This window comes from Bemisia tabaci, chromosome 2, assembly GCF_918797505.1.
Source record: "Bemisia tabaci chromosome 2, PGI_BMITA_v3".
NCBI classification, from domain to species: domain Eukaryota; kingdom Metazoa; phylum Arthropoda; class Insecta; order Hemiptera; family Aleyrodidae; genus Bemisia; species Bemisia tabaci.
Genome location: NC_092794.1, coordinates 21,879,737 through 21,903,450, shown reverse-complemented (window position 1 = coordinate 21,903,450; position 23,714 = coordinate 21,879,737). Strand labels below are relative to the sequence as shown.

The window sequence follows — 23,714 nt, the reverse complement described above, 5'->3', positions numbered from 1 at the left end:
CGGTCAAGAAAAAGGTGCTGACAAAGAGTAATCGAACCTAGGAAATCTGAATTTGATAATCCTGAAGCCACTAAGAGCTTTGCTGCTAAGGTACTGGACAGGCCCTAGACTCAGTATTTGTGAGTTTAGGCCCCCCTCTCCTCTCACCCATAAGTGAGGTTCCTGGGCGCTTCCGTGCTGTAGAATCAGATTCCTTGGGATCGATTACACTTGAACCACATTGTTTGCCTGGGCCTCTACCGTCCAAAATAATTTAAAGACTCGCTATTTTATCGAGGGGCTCTGTTTACTAACTTCAAGGGTCAGTATTCCAGGCAAAAATGGGCAAATTTTGGATTGCGCAAGATAAAAATTGGCCCTACTTCCTAATTCCGATCCATAATTTCAAAATTGTGATGGAAAATCTGCTTCCCACCGTTAGCTCCTCTTTTTCTGAGGCCGTTTATAGATATAAAATATGTAACACTTCAAATAAGGGGAAGAAGGCCGGGGGGGGGGGGGGGAGCGAGCAATGGGACATTTTATTTCTGCATGGTACAAAATAGGAACTTACGCCACAAGAGTGTTATAAGGGGGGGGGGGGGATAAAAAAAATCCGAAATTGAGCGTCACATATTTTATGAGCAGCTTTTCAGCCCCCAAAAGAAGGGGGGGGGGGGATCGGGATGATGAAACTTAGATTCCTGAGGTTAATACCCTGCTCGATCCCCGGTCTCCGATTACTTGCCCGATGATAAAAAAAAAAAAAAAAAAAACCGAAAAAAAGCCTGTTGCGGGTGGTCACTTGGTCAGGTACACTCTGTACACACTTTTGAAATTTGGCGCGCTTGGGCGGGATCACAGGGCAAGCCTTGAGAAAGCCTCAGTCACGCGACGACAGAGTGCGCTAGGATCGCTGGCTTGCTTACGACAATTCGACTGGCGCGCTGCGAGCGGTGAAAAGTGTTTCGAGAGACGTTGAAATTTCGTCCAGCGAGAAGTTGCCTCCTGTTATCGGTGTAAATAAATAAAGTATTTGCGATAAATGAAAATTAAACCGACGTGATGTGCAAACGGGAATGTGACTAAATCAAGAATTATCCGCGGAAGTGATAATTACAGCACACGAAACATGTGAAGTTAGTTATAAGCCAAGTTATGTGAACGATAGTCCGTGAATAAAAAACCGCCGTTACGAATGTAAGTTTCAACGATTCAAAGAGCGTCAGATTGCGTTTAGATTCGAATGTGAATTCGTTTGTTTGATCAAAGTATGAAATGCACTTGAAAGGTGATCAATTAGTTACCCGCGGTATTTATCACCTGCTGTTGGCGTAGTAAAAAGATTCCATTCATGGCTATGATCAAAATTGTAAATAGATCGTGGGCGAGGTGGGTAAAAAGGGGGGTAAGTTTGGAGGCCACGCTAGAATGCTTACATCATACGACGTAATAGCGTCGTTTCAAGTCGCTTTCGAGGAGTTTGACTGAGAAATGATGTTCTTTGTTAATAAATGACGGTAAAAGGGTCAACTCAACCTATTTTGAGGAAATATATACATTCTTAACTGCGGTGGGTACATAAACTTTTGAGAACCTTCACTGCAGTGTTTAACAACAAGGTTTGTTTTGACAGGCCTAACCTCTCAGGATTCATGGGTGCTTGTTATGTGTGACTTTAGTGAAATAAAAGTTGCATAAGGTACTTTTATATCAATTCCTTGCAGGAAATGATTTCTCGCTTTAGAAGAATTGACATTATCTAGTCAATGAATTATGTTGGAGAATTTGAATCAATGATAATGGTGGCAAAACAGTCCCTAAAAAATCACCGAGAAGAAGTACGCAGACGATATCTTTAAGGTTTTTCATCCGTAGGAAGAACTGACGATCAGCAACTCATATTTCACTTGGAGATACAAAAATACTGCATAAATGCAATCTTAAAGCCATTATGTAATGAAAAAATTGCCTAATTACTAGTTAGAGAAATGACAAATGGTTGACGAAAGGTGACCTGAGACATAAACCTAGCGAAATTGTTGCCGGTGTTACAGTGGAAGAGAGAGAAATAATTATCGTCATATATTTAATCAGAAAAGAGTAAATAATACACACTTGCAGAATGAACCTACCAATAAGAAATATCTTAAATGTCAATAGTGAGAAAACGCGCCTGTTGCATTAAGACTTCAATAATATTCTGGCTAACCTTTAAAATGATCATTTCAAAATTATTGCCCTAAATTTGATGGAACTATTAAATTCCATCCAACCTCCAAGCAATTTATTTCTCAGTTCAGTTTTGAGACTCGGGTATGCAACTTCTCGGAGCACACTCAAAGAGAAATTCTTGTTGCTAACAGCTATGTCTCTAAAAGTCTCTGTTTTGTGAAAGTGGTGTTTCAGACTCAAAAAAGGGTGCGTTAAACTACAATAAGGAATTTTGAACCCTCGCCTTCATTATGCACTTGTCATTCAGATTCACATAGCTACCCGAATGCCCTGACAAAATGTCACACTTAGCTATACTTGCCTCATTTTAAGTAAAATTAAATTCGCACTTTAGGCCTATCATCAATAAGTGCTGAGAAGTGACAATTCCTGTAAATTTTTGTGTAATGACATGCAATATTGAACCTCTTGATGACCTTAAGAATGATGTAATTGGACAACATCAACCAAAATCGGTCAACACACATTTCAGTGGCCTGAGTGCAAGACTATGTATCTCTGTTTGCGACATTGCAGACGTTCTATCATACTTTATTTTTTCTTTGAAAATCCAGTCTACGTAATTTCTTGAAAACTTCCTTGATTTTACTTTGGCCAACGGAAGATTCTCATAAATTTCAAGTTGTAAAAATGACAAGTTTCTCTTTGAAAAAGTCAAATAGGAGCAGAAAATTTGATGCGCCGAGATGGAAGTACGTGGTCTCTCACTCAGGCCTTTGATATGTAGACTATAACGTAATGCATTCATTTTTATAGAGCATTAGGCGTTGCCTACGATAATGGAGAGGCCGTAACTACTCAGTTTCATGACGTCAAACTAGTAGAGTAATCGCAATGTTAACCAATCAGAGCCGCCCTCGATCAGCCGAAGTTGCATGAGCGGCACATTTGAATCTTTGTGGGGTAACGATTTTCGGTATTTAGTCGTGTTTAGCTTTTATTTCCTCAATTATCAGACAATGTAATTTGTGAACTAGGCAGTTTTCTGATGTGAAATTGTATCTTCTTTCAAAAAGGTTCTTATGAATTTTTGCATCAGATCAACCCCTGAAAAGATATTAGCACATAAGGAACATGTGTCATGCGTTCTCCCATAAGAACACATGTTAAATCGCGCCCGAGTTTCATCTACTAGCATGACGTCACAGGATCGTAGTTACGGCCTCTCTATTCGCGTAGGCAATGCATTAGGTGCTCTGAGACTATAGTGTAGGGTTTTTAAATAGATCCAACTCCTTAATTAGGATGTTTCGGAAAGAACTGTTTCTACTCCGAGCACCCACAGTAGATTTGTTGCCGATATGGTGAAACTGGAGGCGAACTATACTTAAGGCAGTACTATTCATCATACTGGAAAGTGGAGATATTGCACCGAAAAAAAAATGAAGTTGATTCAACATACTGAATGTAAAAAAAGTGTGCGAGAACTCACAAAATGCTGAATTACCCGTCACGGCAGTTAGTTTTACATCGTGACATTATTAAAGTAACTGCTGTAGCAATTAATTTAGCATTTTGTAAGTTCTCGCACACTTTTTTCGCATCCCGAATATTACATCAACTTTACTCTTTTTTCAGTGTGTCATTTCATGCACAATCTTAGTTTGTGTATCCTCAGGTTAACTGCGACTAGAATCAGCCTCCGTATATTAGGCGTTTTCTATTTTCCTTTCGTGTTTTATTTTGAATACGAGAAAACTAAGCTCCATTCCACCTTTAAATTTTGACTATTTACTTTTTATACTTTATGGAAGAAAAGGTTCAGGAAAAGTTTTGAGACATTACAAATGAAACGAGGCAGGAAATCAAGCAACATGGAATGCAGTTATGCTGACTCTGGTTAAATTTGTTCAATTTATTGTCACTTAACGCACATTAAGTTAGTAAGCACACACCAAAACGTTAAGGTCCAATCTTGGCTGGCAAGCCTAATTTTCAGGAGCCATCCATAAATTCTTTAGAGGCCAAAATGATACTTTGTGTATGTATCAACTATTTAGCCACATGATAGCTCAAAGAATTTTTATTCTGATAGAAATTTGTGGCTTTTTTTCTCCGCAAAATAGTGTGGACCCAGCACTATTTTACCACCTTATTAATAGTTCATATTTATAATGAGTCAAGTTCTATTGGATTTTGCAAAAATCATACGATTTTTTTGCTCAGAATAAATACATGCTTGCACCCATGAGTGATAAAAAATAACTAAGAGCGGACAAACAAAAATTTTAATGCTGATTCCTAATGTTTTTTAGACTAAGTTTAAAGTTTTCATACCTGTGAAAAAAATAGTGTACTAAAAATGAAAGAAAAAAAGAAAAAATGCAGACAATAAAATTTGAGATAAGAAAGGGGTTCAAATGGGAGGGATAGCTACTTTTAAAGTTTCACTAGGAGAAATTTTTTTCAAAACTCTTAATATAAGTTTCATTGCTTTGGAGTGAATCATTGTGCCTTCTAACGTTTCACCTTGATACATATTCTTAAGCAATGAGAAAATTTGGGAGCTGGTGCTTCCAGTTCATGTAATAAGGTGACTCAGAACCGAAAAGGGTGGTTTGAGTAGAAAAAAAAATAGATTAAGCGATTCCCATTATAATGCAACCTGATGCCAGCACTAATCCGAGGGAATTTAAAAACTGAAGCTACCTTTCTCGTCGTTGGTTGACCTATTACCAATATTGTAGAAAAAATTTTAGGCCCTCTCCGAGGAAAAGCATTCGATAAATGATAAATACCTACTGACATATCATACAAACTGAATTTCATTTCCTCCTCCGAGTTAAAGTCACGAGGATAAAAGCGTAGGAGAAATGGGTTAGATGGATGGTTTGACTTTTAAATGCAATTGAGTAAGCAATAAATAAACAAAATAAAAAAAAGGTCGTTGGTTGAGTGAAGTCAAATTAGTTTCATTACAAAGTGAGTCTAAGTAGAAATTTGATTTTGACAACAGCTAGCCCTCACTGCGTCTGAACCTTGGACTTTCTGAAGGCTGATAAAATACCGACGAACATTACTTTCACAAATATTGAAAAACTGAAACTAAATTTGTAGGTTAATGGTCTGAAGTACGGCGTCCTCGCGAGTGTTCTGCAATTTTTAGGAATTTCTGACAAAAAGTAATTACTTGACCTCAATTTCTGTTTTTAAAAAGCTATCTTAAATGAAAGTTCTTAGCTCTTCTTAATTAAACATTGATTATTAGTTATTTACTTATTACATACTTTATTCAATAAGGGTTGAAAACAGTTGTCTTTAAGTCAAGGATACTGCAATGCTGACTTAGAATATAATCGCTGCGGTTCAGTCTTCTCACGTTATTTTTAGACATCTTTCCCACCACAAGAAAATCATTGTAGATCCTGGAAAGAACTTACTGGTTTTTGAAAACCAGTAAGGAAATGGAATAGATCTATGGCTAACTGCAACTGCACGACATGATTTCCACTTATAATGCCGATTCTGACTAGAAATTTATTTTCTCTGACTAACCTCTGATCTTTTACTAGCTGAGGCAAAGCTCCTGACAAATACGACTTGTTCGAGTTAATATTGCCACTATACTCCCTATTTATTTTTTATTGCAACCTTGGATACCTAGCACGAGTGTTGATTCTCTATTCCTCCTCTGTATCACTCTTTATCCAAATGTGAATTTGATTAAAATCCTTGACAATTGTCATGCCGCATAATAGCTTCAAACTACTCATAATTTTTTGGATAGCAGATGGGTCAGTCTGCAATGTGGAAACCCGTTTTTTGCAGAAAGTTTCCAGCCGTTTCGGTAATTAAATTGGCTTTTCCTTATTTAAATCCAAAATTATGATAGCTTTTCCCTACAGACTAGGAAAAAAAATTAGGATGGCTTCTTTCTGCAAAAACTTATCCCGATTTGCCTTAAGAACATAATAAAAACAAAAACATGGAAAACTTACAACGGCCCTCTCCGATTTTTTCCTGTTCTCACAAGGTTTTCCTTCTCTCACACAACCAGGCCAGTTACCTGACTGAGTGGTTCATCTACCCTTATTTTTTTATGATTGCTCATAGAATAGGCTGGCAGGAAATCATAAAATCCGTCCAATACAAAATTTCTGCCTTTTACAAAACATGCTGAGTGATGTCTGCTACCGCATTAATGGAAATTATGATTTCTTCAACTCTCCTTATGTTAGTGATAGACAAGAAGGGTACAGACTGATTTTACTTATCACAAGCCAACAGGATCATGACAAGAGAAACCATTGTAGGCACTGATGAGATGAACAGCAGTATTAGGATAAGGGCATTGGGCAGGATGATTTCAGTTACCATAATATGTTTCTTCATGGCTTAAACTTTCAAATTCCGTAACATAAACGTCTGACCTAAGTCATTTACTTCTCACTGTCAATTTCTGCTGCCTGTTCTAATTAGTTTTTCATCTTAGAGGGCTCTCTAATGTTATTGATCCAAAATTGGGTGACAGACAGCAGAAATTAACAGTGAGGAGTGAATAACTTAGGTAAGACGTTTGTGTTACAGAATTTGAAAGTTTAAGCCATGAAGAACATATTATGGTTACTGAAATCATCCTGCCCAATGCCCTTATCCTAATCCTGCTATTCATCTCATCAGTGCATACGATGGTTCCTCTCATCATGATCCTGTTGACTTGTGATGAGTAAAATCAGTCTATGCCCTTCTTGTTTATCACTAACCTAAGGAGGGTTGATGAAATCATTATTCCCATCAATGCAGTAGCCGACATCACTCAGCATATTTTGTAAAAGGCAGTATCTTCACTGATGTTGAAGGCATAAATTTTGTATTAAACAGATTTTATGATTTTCTGCCATTCTATGAGCAATCATAAAAAATTAGGGGTACAAGAACCACCCAGGCAGCGTTAGGCACGCGAAAATTAAGCGTTGTGACCAGTTCTCTGGTCTGAAACATGGTAAAATTAACTCCATTTATAAAGACCATTTCAAAACTATGAGTCAGATTCTCATAAATTTGAAGGGCTGATTAATGATGATAATGCTATTATGCTAAGTCAAAAGTAGGGCCAATTTCTGTAATGGAAGTATAGAAGAGAGATCTAGTTCCTTCCACTAAACGTCTATTGATCTTCACTCTAAACTCAAAGACAACTTCAGTATCAATTAAAGATACTTCAAGAGCTTGCGAGAGCAAAACACATGATTCCATACAGGACAAAAGTAGTGCAAAAGGTACAAGCCACCCGCAAGAATTTGAACAGTCTTTTGTGTTCATCCTAATTGTAAATCAACGACTATCACAATTTCAGTGTCAATTCAATTTTATCTCTAACACTCATACAGCCAACCACATTCTTTCATACAAAAGCGGTACAAGAGATACGCTTTGCTGCAGCAATACAACCTAATATCCTACTTAACAAAAGTGAATTGCCTTATAGCTGCTGGTATTTTTCAGTGAGCTTACAACAGTTTCCGCCCTTTTTACAGGAAATGTGTCATCTGAATCTTAACCATGTTTCTTATCCAAAAATATATGATTTGTACAAGATAGAAAGTAAAAATTGGACGACAGGGTCATCAAAATATGGGTATCTTAACTAATTCACTGTTGCATAGTTTTATATGGTGCCAGATAAAGAGTATATTGTCAAATAAGAACTAATATACTAATTTTTTAGTGATCACCTGACGATTAAAGTCCTTTCTTCCATTTCTAACATTCAAGTCTTTTTTAAAATATTTTCTTGTCTGTTAATAAACAAGGTGCGATTTCTGCTGAAGTTAGATGAATATTAGCAGCAAATTCATTTTGATACTATTTCATTTCATCCTTTTTTTCATATTTTTTCATTATAAAAATTTTGATGAAACGGCAAAAAAAGAAAAGAAGAGGAAAAAGCTAAAAATATAAGACAAAAAAAAAATATTTCTGTAAAAGAATGTGCAATATCTCATTTCCTTCTTGCAATTGCTCATTAAACTCATGTGACAAATAGGTACTTGAAATTTTGACTTGTCATTGTCCAGGATGATACCCGAAACCCTGTCTTTAAAATACGTACAAAAATTTCGAAGATAAGTAGGGTGTTTTGAACTTTTAAATGCTTATTTCCCAAGACCATGTTTTTTGCTTTCCGATCTTTCTCACTTGAATAATTCCAATTGAGATCTCACCTGGCACTCTGATTGATGCTGACCATTTCTACTTCACTGCACACCTCATATTAAAGGGGAAGTCAGAAGGAAACAATTTTCACTAATGCCTGATTTTTAATATTGGATGAAAAAAAAATTTCAACTGTGACTAATTTTTGGTTCTGTTTCTGATTTCTTCTGTTTCCAGGAATAATGGAGCCGATCGCTCTACGAGAACTAGAAAAACTAACTATTTGCGGAAGTTGTCACCAGAAGTACAATGACTTTGATTTGATACCAAAGATACTAAGTTGTCAGCACTACTTTTGTTTTTATTGTATAAAATTAAAAATGATTAAAGGAAATGAAGTGTTCTGTGTGAACTGTTGGAAAAAAACAACACTTGAGGATCAGAACCCCTCAAAATTACCGACGTACGTTCCAGTTCTAATTTTAACGAACCATTTACCACAAATTTGTCAAGCCAATAATAATGAAATAAGGATAAAAATCTGTGATAACGAGCGAAAGGTAAGTCATTCTTTAGTAATGAAAAGACAAAAGGTTGAGACTTGATGTTTTGAGGTCGCTGATCTAAGTAGTCAAGATAAGACTATATTGCAGACAAGATGATTTTAGCCCTAGTGTCAAGAAGGTGTTCTCTCACAATTGATTCCAGCCATAAGCTACTCGTGTAAATCGTTGCAACATTCCAAGGGGGAAATTACACGAAATTCTTGAATGAGCAGGCGAAAAGACTCGAAAGACTTGCTACCTATTAGGTTCATAAGATGCTGCAATAAATTCAGGTAACATTGGAGTTGATGGCCAGTTTCTCAATGCAACAGACAATTCTCCAGAAAACCAAAAAACTTAGTGCACTGAATCAAAATCCAGGATGTAAAAAACCTGGGTGACAACTTTAGAATAGTGTCACGGATACTTTGATAGTTAATGTATCAGGCTCGCATCATCGGATTACAACTGGAGTGTTTGTATGGACATTCCAGATTTTTAACATTCTGAATGTCAATTCAGCAAACTTCATTGCAGGCTTCTCATTGGGCTTGTTGAAACTTTCTTTTCCCTAATTTTACTGATCAAGAAATAAATTGAATACGAGAGCATTTCATCAAGTGACTTGGTGGAAATGGCAAATACCGAGTGTCTAATTTATCAAAAAAGTATTCATACACAGAAGAAGCGTGGATTTTTCAAGGTCACCATGAAAGTATCGAAATCGTACCAATTTTGCATGAAGCACAGAAAAGGAAAGATGTTTTCATGAAAGTACCTTCCTTTTATCTACCGATGAGTAGCCTTAAAATGTGGTTAGATGAAGAAATTTCCGAACAACATTACTTGATCGTGGTGTTTCAAAATCTTCTCTCCTATTTAATTTGTTTAGTAGAAAAAAATCCCAGAAATTTTCACACAGGTAATAAAAATCATAAACGTTTTAAATAAATGTTCAAAAATTTTACAATGATAACAAATAGAAATAAGCAACACTGCTAACGAAGATAAAAGGTTTGATAATTTCATTGTCGATTAGCAATTTCTCCACATGTGAGATATGACAAGTCTCTACATGTTAAACCTTCCTTTTTCTCAGCGCCAAATCATCCCTCCACAAATTCTTAGTCCTCTCCCGAATGTTCCAGTTTATTCCTCTAGCATTCTTTCATTTTGTTTTCCTCCTTCACTGAATCAGTTACGTCAAATCTTAGAAAATTTAACTAGTAGTGTATCTATTGATGAAATTTTGTTCCCCTTGATATTTTAAATGCGTTGAAAGTAAGGAAAATGTGAGAAACAGGCAAGGAAAAAGTATGGATTTTAGGAGACTCCTAAAAAGAGGTATTTTTGGTGAGGTGAGGATAAGGTAATGACAGAGCAAGGATTCATGTGGTATCATTATGCTTATTGAAATGGTCAGAGATATGATGATACAAGATTTAAGATTGAATGAAAGCTAACTATGAGAGCCTGCCAACAGGAGCTTCCTGAGTGCCTAGAAAAGATGTTCTTCTAATAACCAGATATAACATTTCATAAGCTCAGAAACTTCTTTCTCTTTTGATCTCCTGATATACTTTATCTCGGAGCTTATAGTATAGATACTTCGTTACTAGTGTTAGGAGATGATCCATGAATGGGCTGCAGTGGAAAGATGTGGAAAACAACGGTGCCAATTTTCAAAATTTAAACTTTCAACAATTATATATTTTGAGAATGTGTGGCTGTATAGTTGTATAGTTGGCAATAGAATGCGCCCCAAAAAAAAAGATCTTGCCAATTATGTAGTGTAAAAACTCTTTGTCACATTTTTTTAAAGTGAAAAGTCAATACATTTTCAATTGACACGGCTTTGGAAAAACACACAGAATAAGAGGGCTCTGTTGCCCATATTAAGTTATCTGACAAGCAATTTAACTTTGCTATCAACTTTTCGTGAACATTAAATTCTTAAATATTGGTGGGATTATTATATTTTAAGTTTTCTTTAAAATCCGGAAAACGGTTTCATCTAACAAGAAAAATAAATCCTTATCACTACTTTAAGTTCTTGGGCTCTTCAATTTTAATCTTTTCTCGTAATTATAACCAGAGATTTACTGATCAAGATTTTTCGGCTATCAGCAGGTAAAAATCTCGAGATGAGTTAGCTGTCTTTAAGGTTTAAAATTTCGACCAATGTCTTTCATTGGTGGATAGCGTGGTTGCATGGTGCCCCGACAAGCAGAGGACTCTCTGGTAGTGAGATAATTAGTACAAAAAATACCATTAGGCGAGAGAAAAGCAGTAAAAACAATTGAATCAGTGAGAACGAAAACACACCAACTCGGTAACTCAAAAATGCTCAATCTCCTCTAAAGAGAGTCAGTTTTTATAAAGGTCATTGAAGTTAACGCATCTGTTCCAAATCAGACCTTTAAAGTGTCCTTAAGCACTTTTCTTTTGGCACAAAAAATATTTTACTTGTACTAACTTCTTCAACTACTGTGCAGTTTTGCGTGTGTCTTGATTATTTTCATTTTTTCGAGTTGGTGTGTTTTTGTTCTCACTGATTTAATTCTATGAAACGTAGAAAAAGCTAGAAAGCCTAATAATTATAAATGGGACCATGGACTAGTAATTTATCAGAGATAAGTGAGTGAAACTTACTTCATCAAGGATAAATGAAAAACCATCAAATTCACTAAGTTGATCATTGCAAATTGATGAGAGCTGCTCTAATCATTATCTTCAGAGATAGTTATCCACAGAAACCCAGAAAAATGAAATTGAGATTTTTCAGAGTTTAGAAATTCCTCAGGTTTGAGAGAATGTATCTATAGAGTTTCAGTCAGTGCCAAAATTTTTTAAAAGAAAAAAGATCAACTGAGAAACGCACAAAAAATTTATACTTCGTTGTTGCCAATCCACAATCTTAATTTCCTTTTTTTCTCCATAAGTACAATTTTGTCATGGGAATGAGAATGACGCTTTTTTTGTATTATTCAGCTTGTCTATTTTTTTAATGAATAATGGCGCAAACTGGACCTCAAGAGCTGTACTTATTTGTACAAAAGATACTCATTTTTGAACTCTAGAATAAAGCAACGTCAATATCCTGGGATTCCAAAATGAAATTGGCCAGACTGACATGCTAAGTTATCCATAAAACCAACTCAGATTTTGAAGTTGAAAGCTGAGCCCTGCAGCGGGCAAAATTTAGTTTTAAGTCCAATTATCCAAATTTCACAGAGAAATGAAAATATTAAAATAAAATTTCCATTTAATGCAATGAAATTTAAATTAATTTACACTGTTTGGTCGATAAACGCAGATAAACTGTCAATCAGATAAGCTCGATGCAGCTTGATGGAAACTACTGATGACACAAACAATTTTTATCTGAGAAGCATGACTTATAGGGGTAGGTAAGCGAGAAGAGGGGAACAGAATTTTCACTCCGCATTAAGAACATGGTCAGAGACTTCAAGGCTTTGGAAGTTCATCAAGACTAGTTTAAAATTCATGGTATGAATGGTGCATTCCTGTGTGGAGCCCTAACTGATACGGTTGGGTTTAGATTTCATATTAGGAAAGTTGACAGCAACTAGGAAGCATAATGATGGAGGCAGTGTAGTTAAATGAACTTCTTTTCCAATTATGTAGTTTCTTGAAATAATTTTGGGGTGTCTAGATTCCAGATGAGTTTCATAGCAAGACTGAGTTACTCAGATTGTTGAGTCAGATGATTGGTAAAATGACATTAATTAATGATTCTATCTACTTTCCAAAAAACCAAATATCATGTAGTAAATTTAACCAGTTGCCATGGAACATGTCTTCCACTTTTCCAGCACCCATCTCTGCACATCAGGTGTCATATTTTTGAGCTCATTGTAAGTTAAAACGGAAATTTTTAGGTGAAAGAAAACGACGCAAACCCCTAAAGAGACAAACATACAAAAAAAAAAAAAAAAAAAAAAAAAAAACCGAATATCTTGGGGGTAAATTTCAAAGCTGCTATTCTTGACGAACACAAGAATGTGATAACAAAATAATTCTGGACAACTTCCTGGCAAGTATCTAATTGCATCAAATCTAGTAGGAAAAAAAATCAATTTTATAAAAGCTTGGAAACTGAGCCTGTGGTGATTTAAAGGAGAATGGACAATGTTGGTAACCCAGAAGAACTGCGATTAGCTTATCTGAGATTTTTCTCTGGTTTTAATAACGATAGAATTATTGAAACTAATTTTTACTTGAATATTTTATGAATTTTGTCACGGAAATATCCACTGATTCGGTCTCGATGATAAGATTTAAACTGCTAGGATTGCTATCATAAGATGACAAGGAACCATTGATGAATGATTCACAAGATCAATTAATTTCCAATGTGATTGTTCCAATTTAAGGGGTCTCACATCGTAAAACAAAATATATAGTGGAAAATAAGTGGCGATGCTGCTAACATACCCTTAATTATTAATGCACCGCGGATTTGAGGGCTTTAAACTTTTTTTTCTGTTTGTTTTTTAGGCAAATATTCCATAAGGAGCCTATTAATTTTTGAGATAGTCTCTGTTTAATGTCTGTGGACATCAGGATATTTCAAGCCCTCGGCTTTTCGAATTTTCAGTGTTGAGAGTTTACATGAATACCTTTCTCCACCTAAAAAATTTCTTTCCAAGGATGGTCATGAATTTTTTCAATCTAGGAACTTGTAGAATTTAACTGATGGATACTCAAAAAATTAGAGAGTTTGAAACTTGTTGCTAATTGTTGAATAAATGTTTTAAAATTGGAGGATTCAAAACCCAAAGCACAATCAATAATCATAACAGCAACAGAGCCAGTAGTGCAATCTCCTAGTGCCACCATTACAAGGAACCTCGATTTTTTTACCTAATTTGAAACGTATATGATCAAAAAATTCACGAACCTAACAACCATCGAGGAGCAAAGGGGAAAAAATGTGATATTTGATCTATGTGGCAATTCCATCTAATTGCACAGTATTAATAAAAATCGAGATTTAAAGATAGACAGATACAGAATATGGAATCTGAAAACTGTAGTAATCAGCACAACTGGAACAATGACGAAAAGTATTGCAAAAGAAATAGAGAAAATACCAGAAGAGCACAATCTAGCATGTCATCAGAAAACAATAGAGCAATGAAAAGCCTACACAAACCGCACGTTGTGCGTTAAAAGGATTGCCTTAAAAGTGTAATTCATCTCTAGCAACCAAAAAGTCTTGAAAAAGCAATCGTCTGTAGAGTCAAGAGAATAAAAATGATAATAAAAAGAAGGAATGCCCAAGGTCCTAGGTGGCTCCTGTAAATTTTAAAGGATGCGTTTTAGGGACTATGAGGCAGCAAAAACACAGTATCAACACATTAGAGTCAAGCTCTATTCATACAAAAGAAGAAAAACTTAAAGAATTCAGTGGTTTACTTTTAGGAGAAAATAATGACATTTTGCCATCCAACTTCGAATTTTTTTTGTCCTGTTGAACTTTTTTAATGCCTCTGATCACACTCATGTTTCTTTTTAGAAAGAACTCGAACTCTTTGGCATTTGTTTTTGCTGTAAGAGATACATTTTCACGCTTTAAATTTTTGAAAAGTAGACGGACTTTACAGAAATCAATGTTAGATTCCATCAAAAAGTTAGGTAATTTCCAGATCCAGATTTTTGACTGTACGTACTGGGAAACTGGCTGATCAATACTTCAATTACTTCTTTAAAGACTCCGAGATGATTTTTCTTCTTTATTTACTCAAGGGTCATTGCGAACAGAAGAATAATTCTCCATAGCAGCAGTTAACAATGTTCCATTTGGTGATAGCAATGACATGGAAACTTCAGTTCCAAATAAGAAAATAACCTAAAATTTGAGGGTCATCTCGAGAATAACCACTAAAGATGATTTACTTATGAAGACAATTAAATTGGTTTCATTTTTGTTTACAGAAAGAAAACTGTCATGTTCATGCAATGCCTTTAGCTTTATGGTGTCAGAAATGTTCAATGGCGTTGTGTAGAGCTTGCGCGACACAAGATAGTCATTTAAACCATCCAACTAAGTCTTTAAGTGAAGCCAAAGAGCAATTAATTACAGAGGTAAGTTTGGCAAAGTATCAAAGAGTACGACTGCCAGTAATATGCCATGCTAGTAATGATGGCATGTCCTCTTGCTTTTGTTGTATCCTCGACTTGAATCGGTACGGCAATCCCAAGACTTTTGTCAATTACCTATAAGAGAGGATTGGTTTTTTTCTTCATTTCAGTCTCCTACACAAAAAATTCACCTGCCGGTCTCTCTAGTTGGTGAGCCATATCTAATTTTGATTGGAAAATTTCGAATTCTTGTCGAATATAGGAATGTTGAGAATGCTATAAAAATTTCAAGACAGGTTTGTCTGACAATTATTTTACTTGTCCTTCTGAAAGTTTCAAAGTCTGAAAGTTTGATAAAAATGTTGAAAAACAAGAGCCAATACTCAATTTAATTTTATGTGCTGAGATAGGGGCCAAAGTTAAATCAGCTGTCCATGACAATGCACATATTTTAAAATGTATTTCTTCTTAACTGCAATGATGTCGCCACCAACCACGATTAATTAAAAAAAGAATGCACTCCTTCTGAGTGGAGCACCAGCTGGTAGAGTTTTATGAAACCTCTCATCGTCATCTTGAACAAAAGTCATGTTAGGTACTCGAAGATTCTATGATTTGTTCTCGAGATGTTTGCTATTGAATAGTAACAAAAATCAGATAAAACTTTGCTGGAGCTCAGTGTGAACCAGCCCTGAGCAAGGGGCTAAAACGTAAGAGTAGGGGTGAATGAGCCAAAATGAATGATGATATAGTGAAAAACTATGTCAATTGTTCAAGTTATGTAAACCAAGGAAAATCCTCGTGAACAAGGAACGAATGGGTCGCTAGAGTGAAAAAATAAACTGGTTATAAGTCACCCCGCTGGCAAGATGAATGACACGCTTCATGCAGTAAGTGAAGCTAACAGTAAGACAGAAAATTTCAACAGTTTTGCCTGAATTAATCCGTGTTCAGTGTTCACACCAAACAGTACATGACCTCATTTTAGCTAATTGTATAGAGGAAACTATTTTGAATATAAAACTGGAATATCTGAGTGTCTGACGGAATTTCTAGATAATGAGGAAAATAGGAAAGATACGCATATGAATTCTACTGAGAGATGCTCCTGTGGAGCAGGTTAAGCAGGTTGCATTGCAAAATGCAATGTGATGAGATAGTTTTGACAGCTCGCCAGTAGTAATTTTAGGACTAGTTCTAAGATATATGATGAAACATGGCAAATAAGAGATTCAAACTATAATGATCAAATTTCCTTGCGATCAAGTTTCCTTGAATCAGAGAAACTAACAGGGGAGGCTCATAACAGCCGCTACCAATTTTGATGCGTTTGCAGTTAAAAATACTTTGAGAGTAGTTGATTGACTTGTGCTTTCAGTTTTTGCACCTAAACCTCCAAAACCCCCAAAACTTGTTTGAAAGTAGCCCCTGTTTATCATGTGTGGCATGAAGATAGAATTTACTTGCAGTGGCACATATGAAGCAGTGGTGCAATAGTACGGCTTTGGCCTTGCAGCAATGATGATGTGGGTTAGATTCTCAACTGTTCCCATCTAATTTGAATTATATTATCTTACTTTGATGAAAAATAATAACAAAGTATTAAATAAGTACACGATACAGAATCCTACCCAGAACATCTTCCTTGTAACTACGGAGAATGTAATACATGAGAAGGCATGTTCTAGGGAGGGTTCTTGTATTATTATATTTTTACTTAATACTTTTGTTATTTTATTTTAATCAAAGTAAAAAAAAGACAACTCGGGGTAAATGGGGAAAATAAAATTGAAATGGTTGGGTATTAAACGTACAATCTTCTAGCTGTAAAGCGAGAGCCGTACTCATTGCGCTACCACTTCAGATGTGGTGATGAGTGTAAATTCAATCTTCATACCTCTGATTAGGGGTTATTTTCCGACAATTTTTTGAGGAGTCTCAAAGGTCCATTTGCAAATACTGAAAAGCACCTGTCAATCAACTGCTTCTGAAACATTCATCTTATCATCATCATCATACATACATATAGATTGTTAAATAAAGATTTTCCCCTGAAGTTTTCTTATCTCTCAAAGACAGTAAAAGAATATGGCTGGCAGGGGTGCAGAAAATGCTCGAGTACGCGCCCTCGGGCGTATGAAAATGTGGAAGGGGGAAAATTTGGAGGGGCCAAAAGTCAAAAATCAAAGGAAAACGTCATCATTTTAAAGATTGGCGGGAAATTTTGTGGAAAACTGATGAGAAAAATGTGGAAAGCCGGCAGGCGCATAGAAATGTGGAAGCTTGCACCCCTGATGGCTAGACTAGCGTTTTGTAGTTCTTTTATATTTATTGTTGGCTCTTAATTCATTTCAGATACAGCAAGAATCGACAGGGATCGCAACATTGATAGGGGATGTTCAAAAACTGGAGCTGAAGCACCGACAGTACCTGTTGCGAGTTTTGGAGTCATGCGTAGCCTTGAAAAGTAATTTAGAGATGGACCTACATGACAGTTTGAAAACAACAGTTCCTGAGATCAATGAGGCTAAAGAGTTGATTAGTAATATTCGATCGAATATTATAAATACAGATGACATTGAAAATATTTCGAGGCTGTGTCAAGCGATACAGGTTGAAAAGCAAAAACTTCAAAGTAGGATAAAGGAGATGATGGTGGAGAGTCAGATAGATGATTATGTGAGCAACTCGGCCACTATTCTTGACTCGCAACAATTGAAGATGGTGTTGATGAAATTCTTGCCGAAACTGGACTTGAACAACGCTCTTTCACCAGCCTCAGCAAGCAATGATCCACTTCTATTCCTCAGTAATTTTTGTGTTTCACAACTATTGGTCCAAAGCATTCGTCAGAATCATCAAGATGTACGTGTCAAACCCATTGAGCGTATACAAACACCACCCCTCAATCTGCGCATGGACCTGATGGCATCTCCATTGCCTCACAATGGAATTGATTACATGCATACACCTCCACCCACGCTTAACCCTTTGTACATACAGCAAGATGTCAACGTGTTACCGGTTCACTCCCCCATCCAAATAATGACTCTTGTGCGACAACCTTCATCTGCTTATCCACTTTACTTTTTTAATATAAACATTGACGAAATACCATTTGGTCGGATTGTGATTGAGACGCGACCTGATGTCGCACCGAAGATGGCAAAAAATTTCAACATTCTAACTACGGGAGAGATGGGTGTTACATATAAAGGTTGCACCGTTTTCCAATGCTGGGAAAATGAGTCAATCATCACAGGAGACTTTGAGTTGAACAATGGTAAGGGTGGAAGGTCAATTTATGATGAGGGTTTCTTCCTTCCGGATGACACAAAATTCCCTGCGGTTCGTGGCGCAGTCGGTATGAGAAGGTCACAAAAGAGGCATGATAGCTTGGGAATGGTCGGCTCGCAATTCCGAATCATTCTACAAGAGATGAGAGCTTTTACGGGTATTTTTGGTCATGTTGTCGAGGGTATTGAGTTAGTTGCCAAAATTGCAACGTTTGGTGATGCAGTAGGGAAACCCAGTAAAACTGTAATCATTACCAATTGCGGTAAACTTAACTGAGAAAATCAGTCTCACCTCTTTCACTATTCCCTATTTTCTATTTAGATGTTTGCCTATCGGTTATTTGATTGTGCTACACTTTGTAAATATTAATCGTATCGTGAATCAATTCGTATTTGTTATAGAAATTTTCTGTTGAAAAACATGAGTAATCATCTTGGATGAGAAAACCCTTGTAAAAATTCGAAGACTGAGACAAAATTAGATGATAAGAGACAGAAAGTTGAGAGAGGCTTCTCTTCCATGGTCCATGTAGATCATGGTTAGAAGCTAAATACCTCTCGCCAAGTTAGATGTGTAAGAGAAGCTCTCACGATCTTTGGGAGAATCTTCCATCTTTAATAACCGTTATTATTTAAATTGTATTATATTATTTTGATGTTAATATGAAAAGAAAGATTTTTTTCGTCCATCTTTCACTGATTGTTGAGTTTTCAGTCAGGGAGAAAGATTAATTTGATTCATTTTAGACACGTTAGAGGTTAAAATTATCGGTATTGTAAACATTACTGGGGTATCATTGTTTTGTTTGTAAAATTTATTTTCGTCTTTGTTACAATTTATCTTCCAGCTTCTAAAGCTGTAAAAAGGAAGTTTCTTGATATTAATCAACTGATGCGGAAACACTTACAGTGTGACTGAGCATTAAACCTCTCTGCTTGAACAGATTTTACTCATCGTTTTCTTATATTTGCATTATTTACATACTCCCTCCTCATTTGAAGCGGAGAAACTCCTACTAACAGTTACTCCTGCAATCAATCCCTGTGTTTTTACAAAACCTTACTAAGCAAAAATTCTAATACTTTAAGATTTATTATTTCCAAAGAAAACTGTCTTATTATAAAAAAAAAAACTCAGCTACACAAAAAACTTATACCTCTCCCGTTTTCCTTATTTTTTCTCTCTCTCTCTTTCTCTAGTTGAAATTTCTTGCCCTTACAATTATTATTTTTTTTAATTTTTTATTTTATCATTCATTTGAGGAACAAAATGATTAATATCATTAGGGATACCTACAGTTTAGTCACTTGAAACATTTGACCTCTTCATGGCCGTATAAATCTGCAGAATTCTTTTAGTTTGTTCTCATTAAGAATTAAGGAGTTACGTAAGTAGATTCGTAAAAAATTTTAAAGCCTCATTTTTACTTCTATTTGATTGACAGTGACTGATGGTTTTAATTTTTTTGAGTTGAGGGGTTAATCCACTCTATGTATTACTGAAAACCGATTTTTTTACAGCACGATAGGATTTGCTTTTTTCTTTGGTGGAAAAACTAAATCAGCTCAAAAACATGTAGTTGAAACGACGATTGTCACAAAATCTTTAATGGATGAAAATTAAAAAATTCAGAAGTGGAACATATTATTCCATGTCTTTCGAAATTACCTGAGAGCTATAAAATTTTTATGGATCCTGATACACACTTTTAGAGATATGTAGATATATGATTCAATGACAAGTTAACCATTTTACCCTGATGAATGACAATTATTCTTTAATACCTACATACTAATCCTTTGTGTGTAAATTTAAGTATAAAAACGCTTAACTACTGCAAGATACCATCAGGATCAAGTTATTTATAATTATTTCTATCTTCTCTTTTAAACCGAAGGTTTTTTTGCATTCTTAAAGACAAAATATAAATTTAATTTGATTTTTTCATAAGAAGTGGATTGCAGTGCGAGATTTTGATCGTACATTCTCATCTTGTTTCTACCAATATTCTTTAATTATTTAACGATTTTGAGCAAGAGAAAGATTCTGCATAGATCTATTATATTTTCATACCCTCATGTTACGTCAGTGAAATCGATCATAGTTCAATTTAATTTTTATATTCGTGATCGTATCGTATCGTATTGTATCGTACCAGAAAAGTAGAACTATTTTTTAAACTGAACATTTGTACTTCAAATTTATTTTTTTAAAACTGTCCAATGTAGTGAGAGGAATGCGCTTGTAAATAGTAAAATGTGACGTAAATGTCATGAATAATTTCCTCGTTTCTACCAACGATAAAATTTTTTGTTTTGCTTCGAACAGAAATTTGTTTGCTTTTTGTTTTAACAAGTTATTAGAAACGGCTATTTTTTCTTTCTTTTTTATGTCTATCAGTTATGTAGATAATAAATATTTTTGTTAGTTGTTACAAGATCGACGTATGTAATGCTATAAGAATGTGTGAAACTTTTCACCTTTCCTCTTTCTCTGCAAGTCAAATAAACTGAAGAGGAAAGACGAAAATGTTGAAACAGAAATCTGACCACCTACTAAAGAAAAAAAGAATAAAGTTGAAATAGATTAGGCATGAAATAAATCAAAAGAAATAGAGAAAGAATCAGTTCTCATTTTAAACAAATTAAGCGGTGTGCGTTTCTAAATAAAGAAAAGTTAATTTTATGTCGATTAATAATTTAATCGATTAGTTAGAAAAAAAGTATCTTCTTTAAGTAAATATTCTCCAAAATCCTTTCAACTGACAATGGACCATCCTAATTTCAATTTTACCAACACATCATCTCAAGAGTCCTTTTTTAGAGGGATAAAAATCTAGAGCAAATGTGTTAGACAGAGAAAAAAGAGGAAAGTGTTTGATAAGAGGTGATGGGTCGTTTTGAGAGAAAAAAGATGGGGTCATTTGGAAGAAAGGAGACGGGTTAGTTTTGAAGAGAGAGATTTATTTGAGAGGGACCATGAGAGGAATTTGAATTCTTTTTTTATGATGGAAATTGATGTGCAATAGAGCACACGGAACTTCAATGGTGTAACTCTTAATTTAAAAACATCATCCCTCACATTTAAGTTCATAAGTAGTAGCTCTTTTCTGCAACAAAATTAGACACTAATCATACATACTTGGCTCTTCGTCTTCAGCAAAATTTCATTTCATAGAAAAGTTTTAAATGCGAAAATAATTAATCACTAAACAGCTGGCAGAATATACCTAATTTCAAGTTGAAAAAATTTAAAACAAATCACCAGACTGCAAATTTTAATGAGATAATTTGCTGTTTCTTGTATTTCTAAGATGGCCATAGTGATTTTTTGTATTCACAGTTCAATAGATATGGGAAAGATTACTAATGTTTAATGGCTCGTGGTTTACGATCAAGAAAATTATAAAATTTCTGATTCAAAGAAGCCTTTATAGTTGGTTGTTCAAAATCAATGTAAGAGCTTGTCTTCTATTACGAACAAAGGCAGTTAGACGCACAAGTTGTTGTTCAGGTGGACATGGTTTGTTAGCCATTTTACAATATCCACTGTTAAGCATGCGTTAAAAATGTTATCGAACAGTATCTAACGCACAATGGCTGATTGTTGACTACTGTCTAAATTTACTTATTTTCAAAGTTATTTGTAGATTCTGATAGAGATAAACGTTTTGAAAAGAGTAAAAGTAAAGTTCACCCTTGTTTTTCAAGAATGGTCACCTGCTATAACAATTAAATTAAGAAATGTAAGAAAATTATGATTTCACCTAAACATAATTATGTTTAATGCTTCTTTATTTAAATGATTTGCAACTACTACTGAAAGGTCTTTCATGAGCAAGGGCTTGAAATTTAAATTCTGACCTGAAAGCACTGAGGTTAGAAATTGTGAGTATTTTGGGAGCATCTTTGGAAGTAAATACCTCTAAGTCACAAAAATATTGAGTTCAGGCGAGAAAGGTAGTTCACATACAAATAGTTTTTTGGTGTGTGTGTTATCAAAGATTTCTTTTTTGAAAAGTAAAGGACTTTGGTTGACAAAATGACCTAAAGATACCGAATGTCAAATTTGTATTTAGAAATTCTCATGTTATCCTTTTAAAATTTATACAGGAAAAAGCAAGAAGTAGTTGCAAAAGTTCTGAGGTATGTACATAGTGATTATTCAAGTTTGATTTAGGCAATGAGGATATATTATAAGAGTAAAAGACCAATTTTTCGAATTCAGTGAAAAGAATACAAACTGAGGACGAAGAGCTCTTTTAATCATAACCATTTTTGAAAAAAGAGACCTTTAAAAAAAAAAAAAATTCAGTGAGGTAATCTACTTTGTCCAAAATGATCACAATACCTCTATAGGGGAAAAGTGAATTTTGTTATGAAGGATTGGATACTTGTAGAATTTTCTCTAAAGGAAGAAGCATTAGACCACTAATTAATTTTATATATTATTATATTATATCTGTTATGAAGGAATAACTTCAAGACAAACTGTTAGACAAATGAAAGTCTTCTTTGATCCAATCCTAACCACTAAGAGTCATTTCTAGAAAACTAAGTCTCAGATTTCATACTTAAAAAATTATCTTTGATAGGAGCCTCTAGCAGACTTTGAATTATCACATAATTTGGTTTAGTGAGCACCCCTTTTGAAATAATAACATTAACGCACTATTCGCGACATCTATCAGAGAGAGAATTAGCGCAAGAAAAAATAAGTGCTAAAAGACTTCCTCCTACGCAACAAAATGTAATTTTTATTCTTATAAAGTTCCACTTACTCCTCTCGCCTAACAGATTTAACAAAATAAAATTTTGAGCATTTATCCATTTGAAAAAAATATATCTATAAAATTTGATCTCACATGTTATATTTTTTATGTGTAATTGTTACGAATAAAAAAACACTGTCTTTCAAAACATACCTACACTTGGAACCTGTAAACTGTTAACTGTCGATTTGGTCAAGGTAATCATTTGCGTTTCCTTAGGCCTTAAAAGTGCATATGCATTTATGAAGAAGAACTTATCATGTGATGTATTGCAAGAGCCTCGATTAAAATGAATGACCGACTACTACATTTAACTCAATCAATGGCAATTGTTATACTTCTAAGGGGCGCAAGAAATCGAATTTTTGTACATTAGAATTAGAAGAATTAAAGAGGAAAAGCCGATATCTTTTTCTCCTGTAATTACCGGGTAAATGTCGCATCAACAGAACTCTGTTGAGCACTATCGTCAATGGAAAATTAAATAAATCTATGTCTCGTTTCGTACTGTTTCGCTGTAAATTTAACTCTGGATAGTTCCCTCGTTTATTTTGAAAATAAAAGTATTGTACGCGATGGTCTTGGTTTTATTTTGTGATTCAATCTCTTTATCTGGTGCTTAGGGTGGCTAATGGGTCAATTGCGCTTGTCACAGAATCGTGTTTTGATGCTTAATTCTTAAA

The 23,714-nt window shown here is 34.9% G+C and overlaps 2 protein-coding genes across 2 annotated transcripts in view; one reads left to right on the top strand and one right to left on the bottom strand.

Annotated features, from left to right (window-relative positions):
- Npl4 (nuclear protein localization 4) overlaps nt 1-23,714 on the bottom strand; it is a 44,694-nt gene that overhangs the window by 3,977 nt on the left and 17,003 nt on the right. The window lies entirely within an intron of this gene.
- Nucleotides 890-23,607, top strand: LOC109043628 (uncharacterized). Its single transcript, XM_019060908.2, has 4 exons — nt 890-1,179; nt 8,548-8,870; nt 14,817-14,966; nt 17,319-23,607. The coding sequence occupies exons 2-4, from the start codon at nt 8,553-8,555 to the stop codon at nt 18,534-18,536; spliced, it is 1,686 nt and encodes a 561-aa protein (XP_018916453.1). The 5' UTR covers nt 890-1,179; nt 8,548-8,552; the 3' UTR covers nt 18,537-23,607.

Coding starts and splice junctions, on each gene's coding strand:
- LOC109043628 (XM_019060908.2), top strand. CDS start 8,553: ATGGAGCCGATCGCTCTACGAGAACTAGAAAAACTAACTATTTGCGGA. Junction 8,871..14,816: donor TCTGTGATAACGAGCGAAAG/GTAAGTCATTCT, acceptor TTTTGTTTACAG/AAAGAAAACTGTCATGTTCA. Junction 14,967..17,318: donor AAGAGCAATTAATTACAGAG/GTAAGTTTGGCA, acceptor AATTCATTTCAG/ATACAGCAAGAATCGACAGG.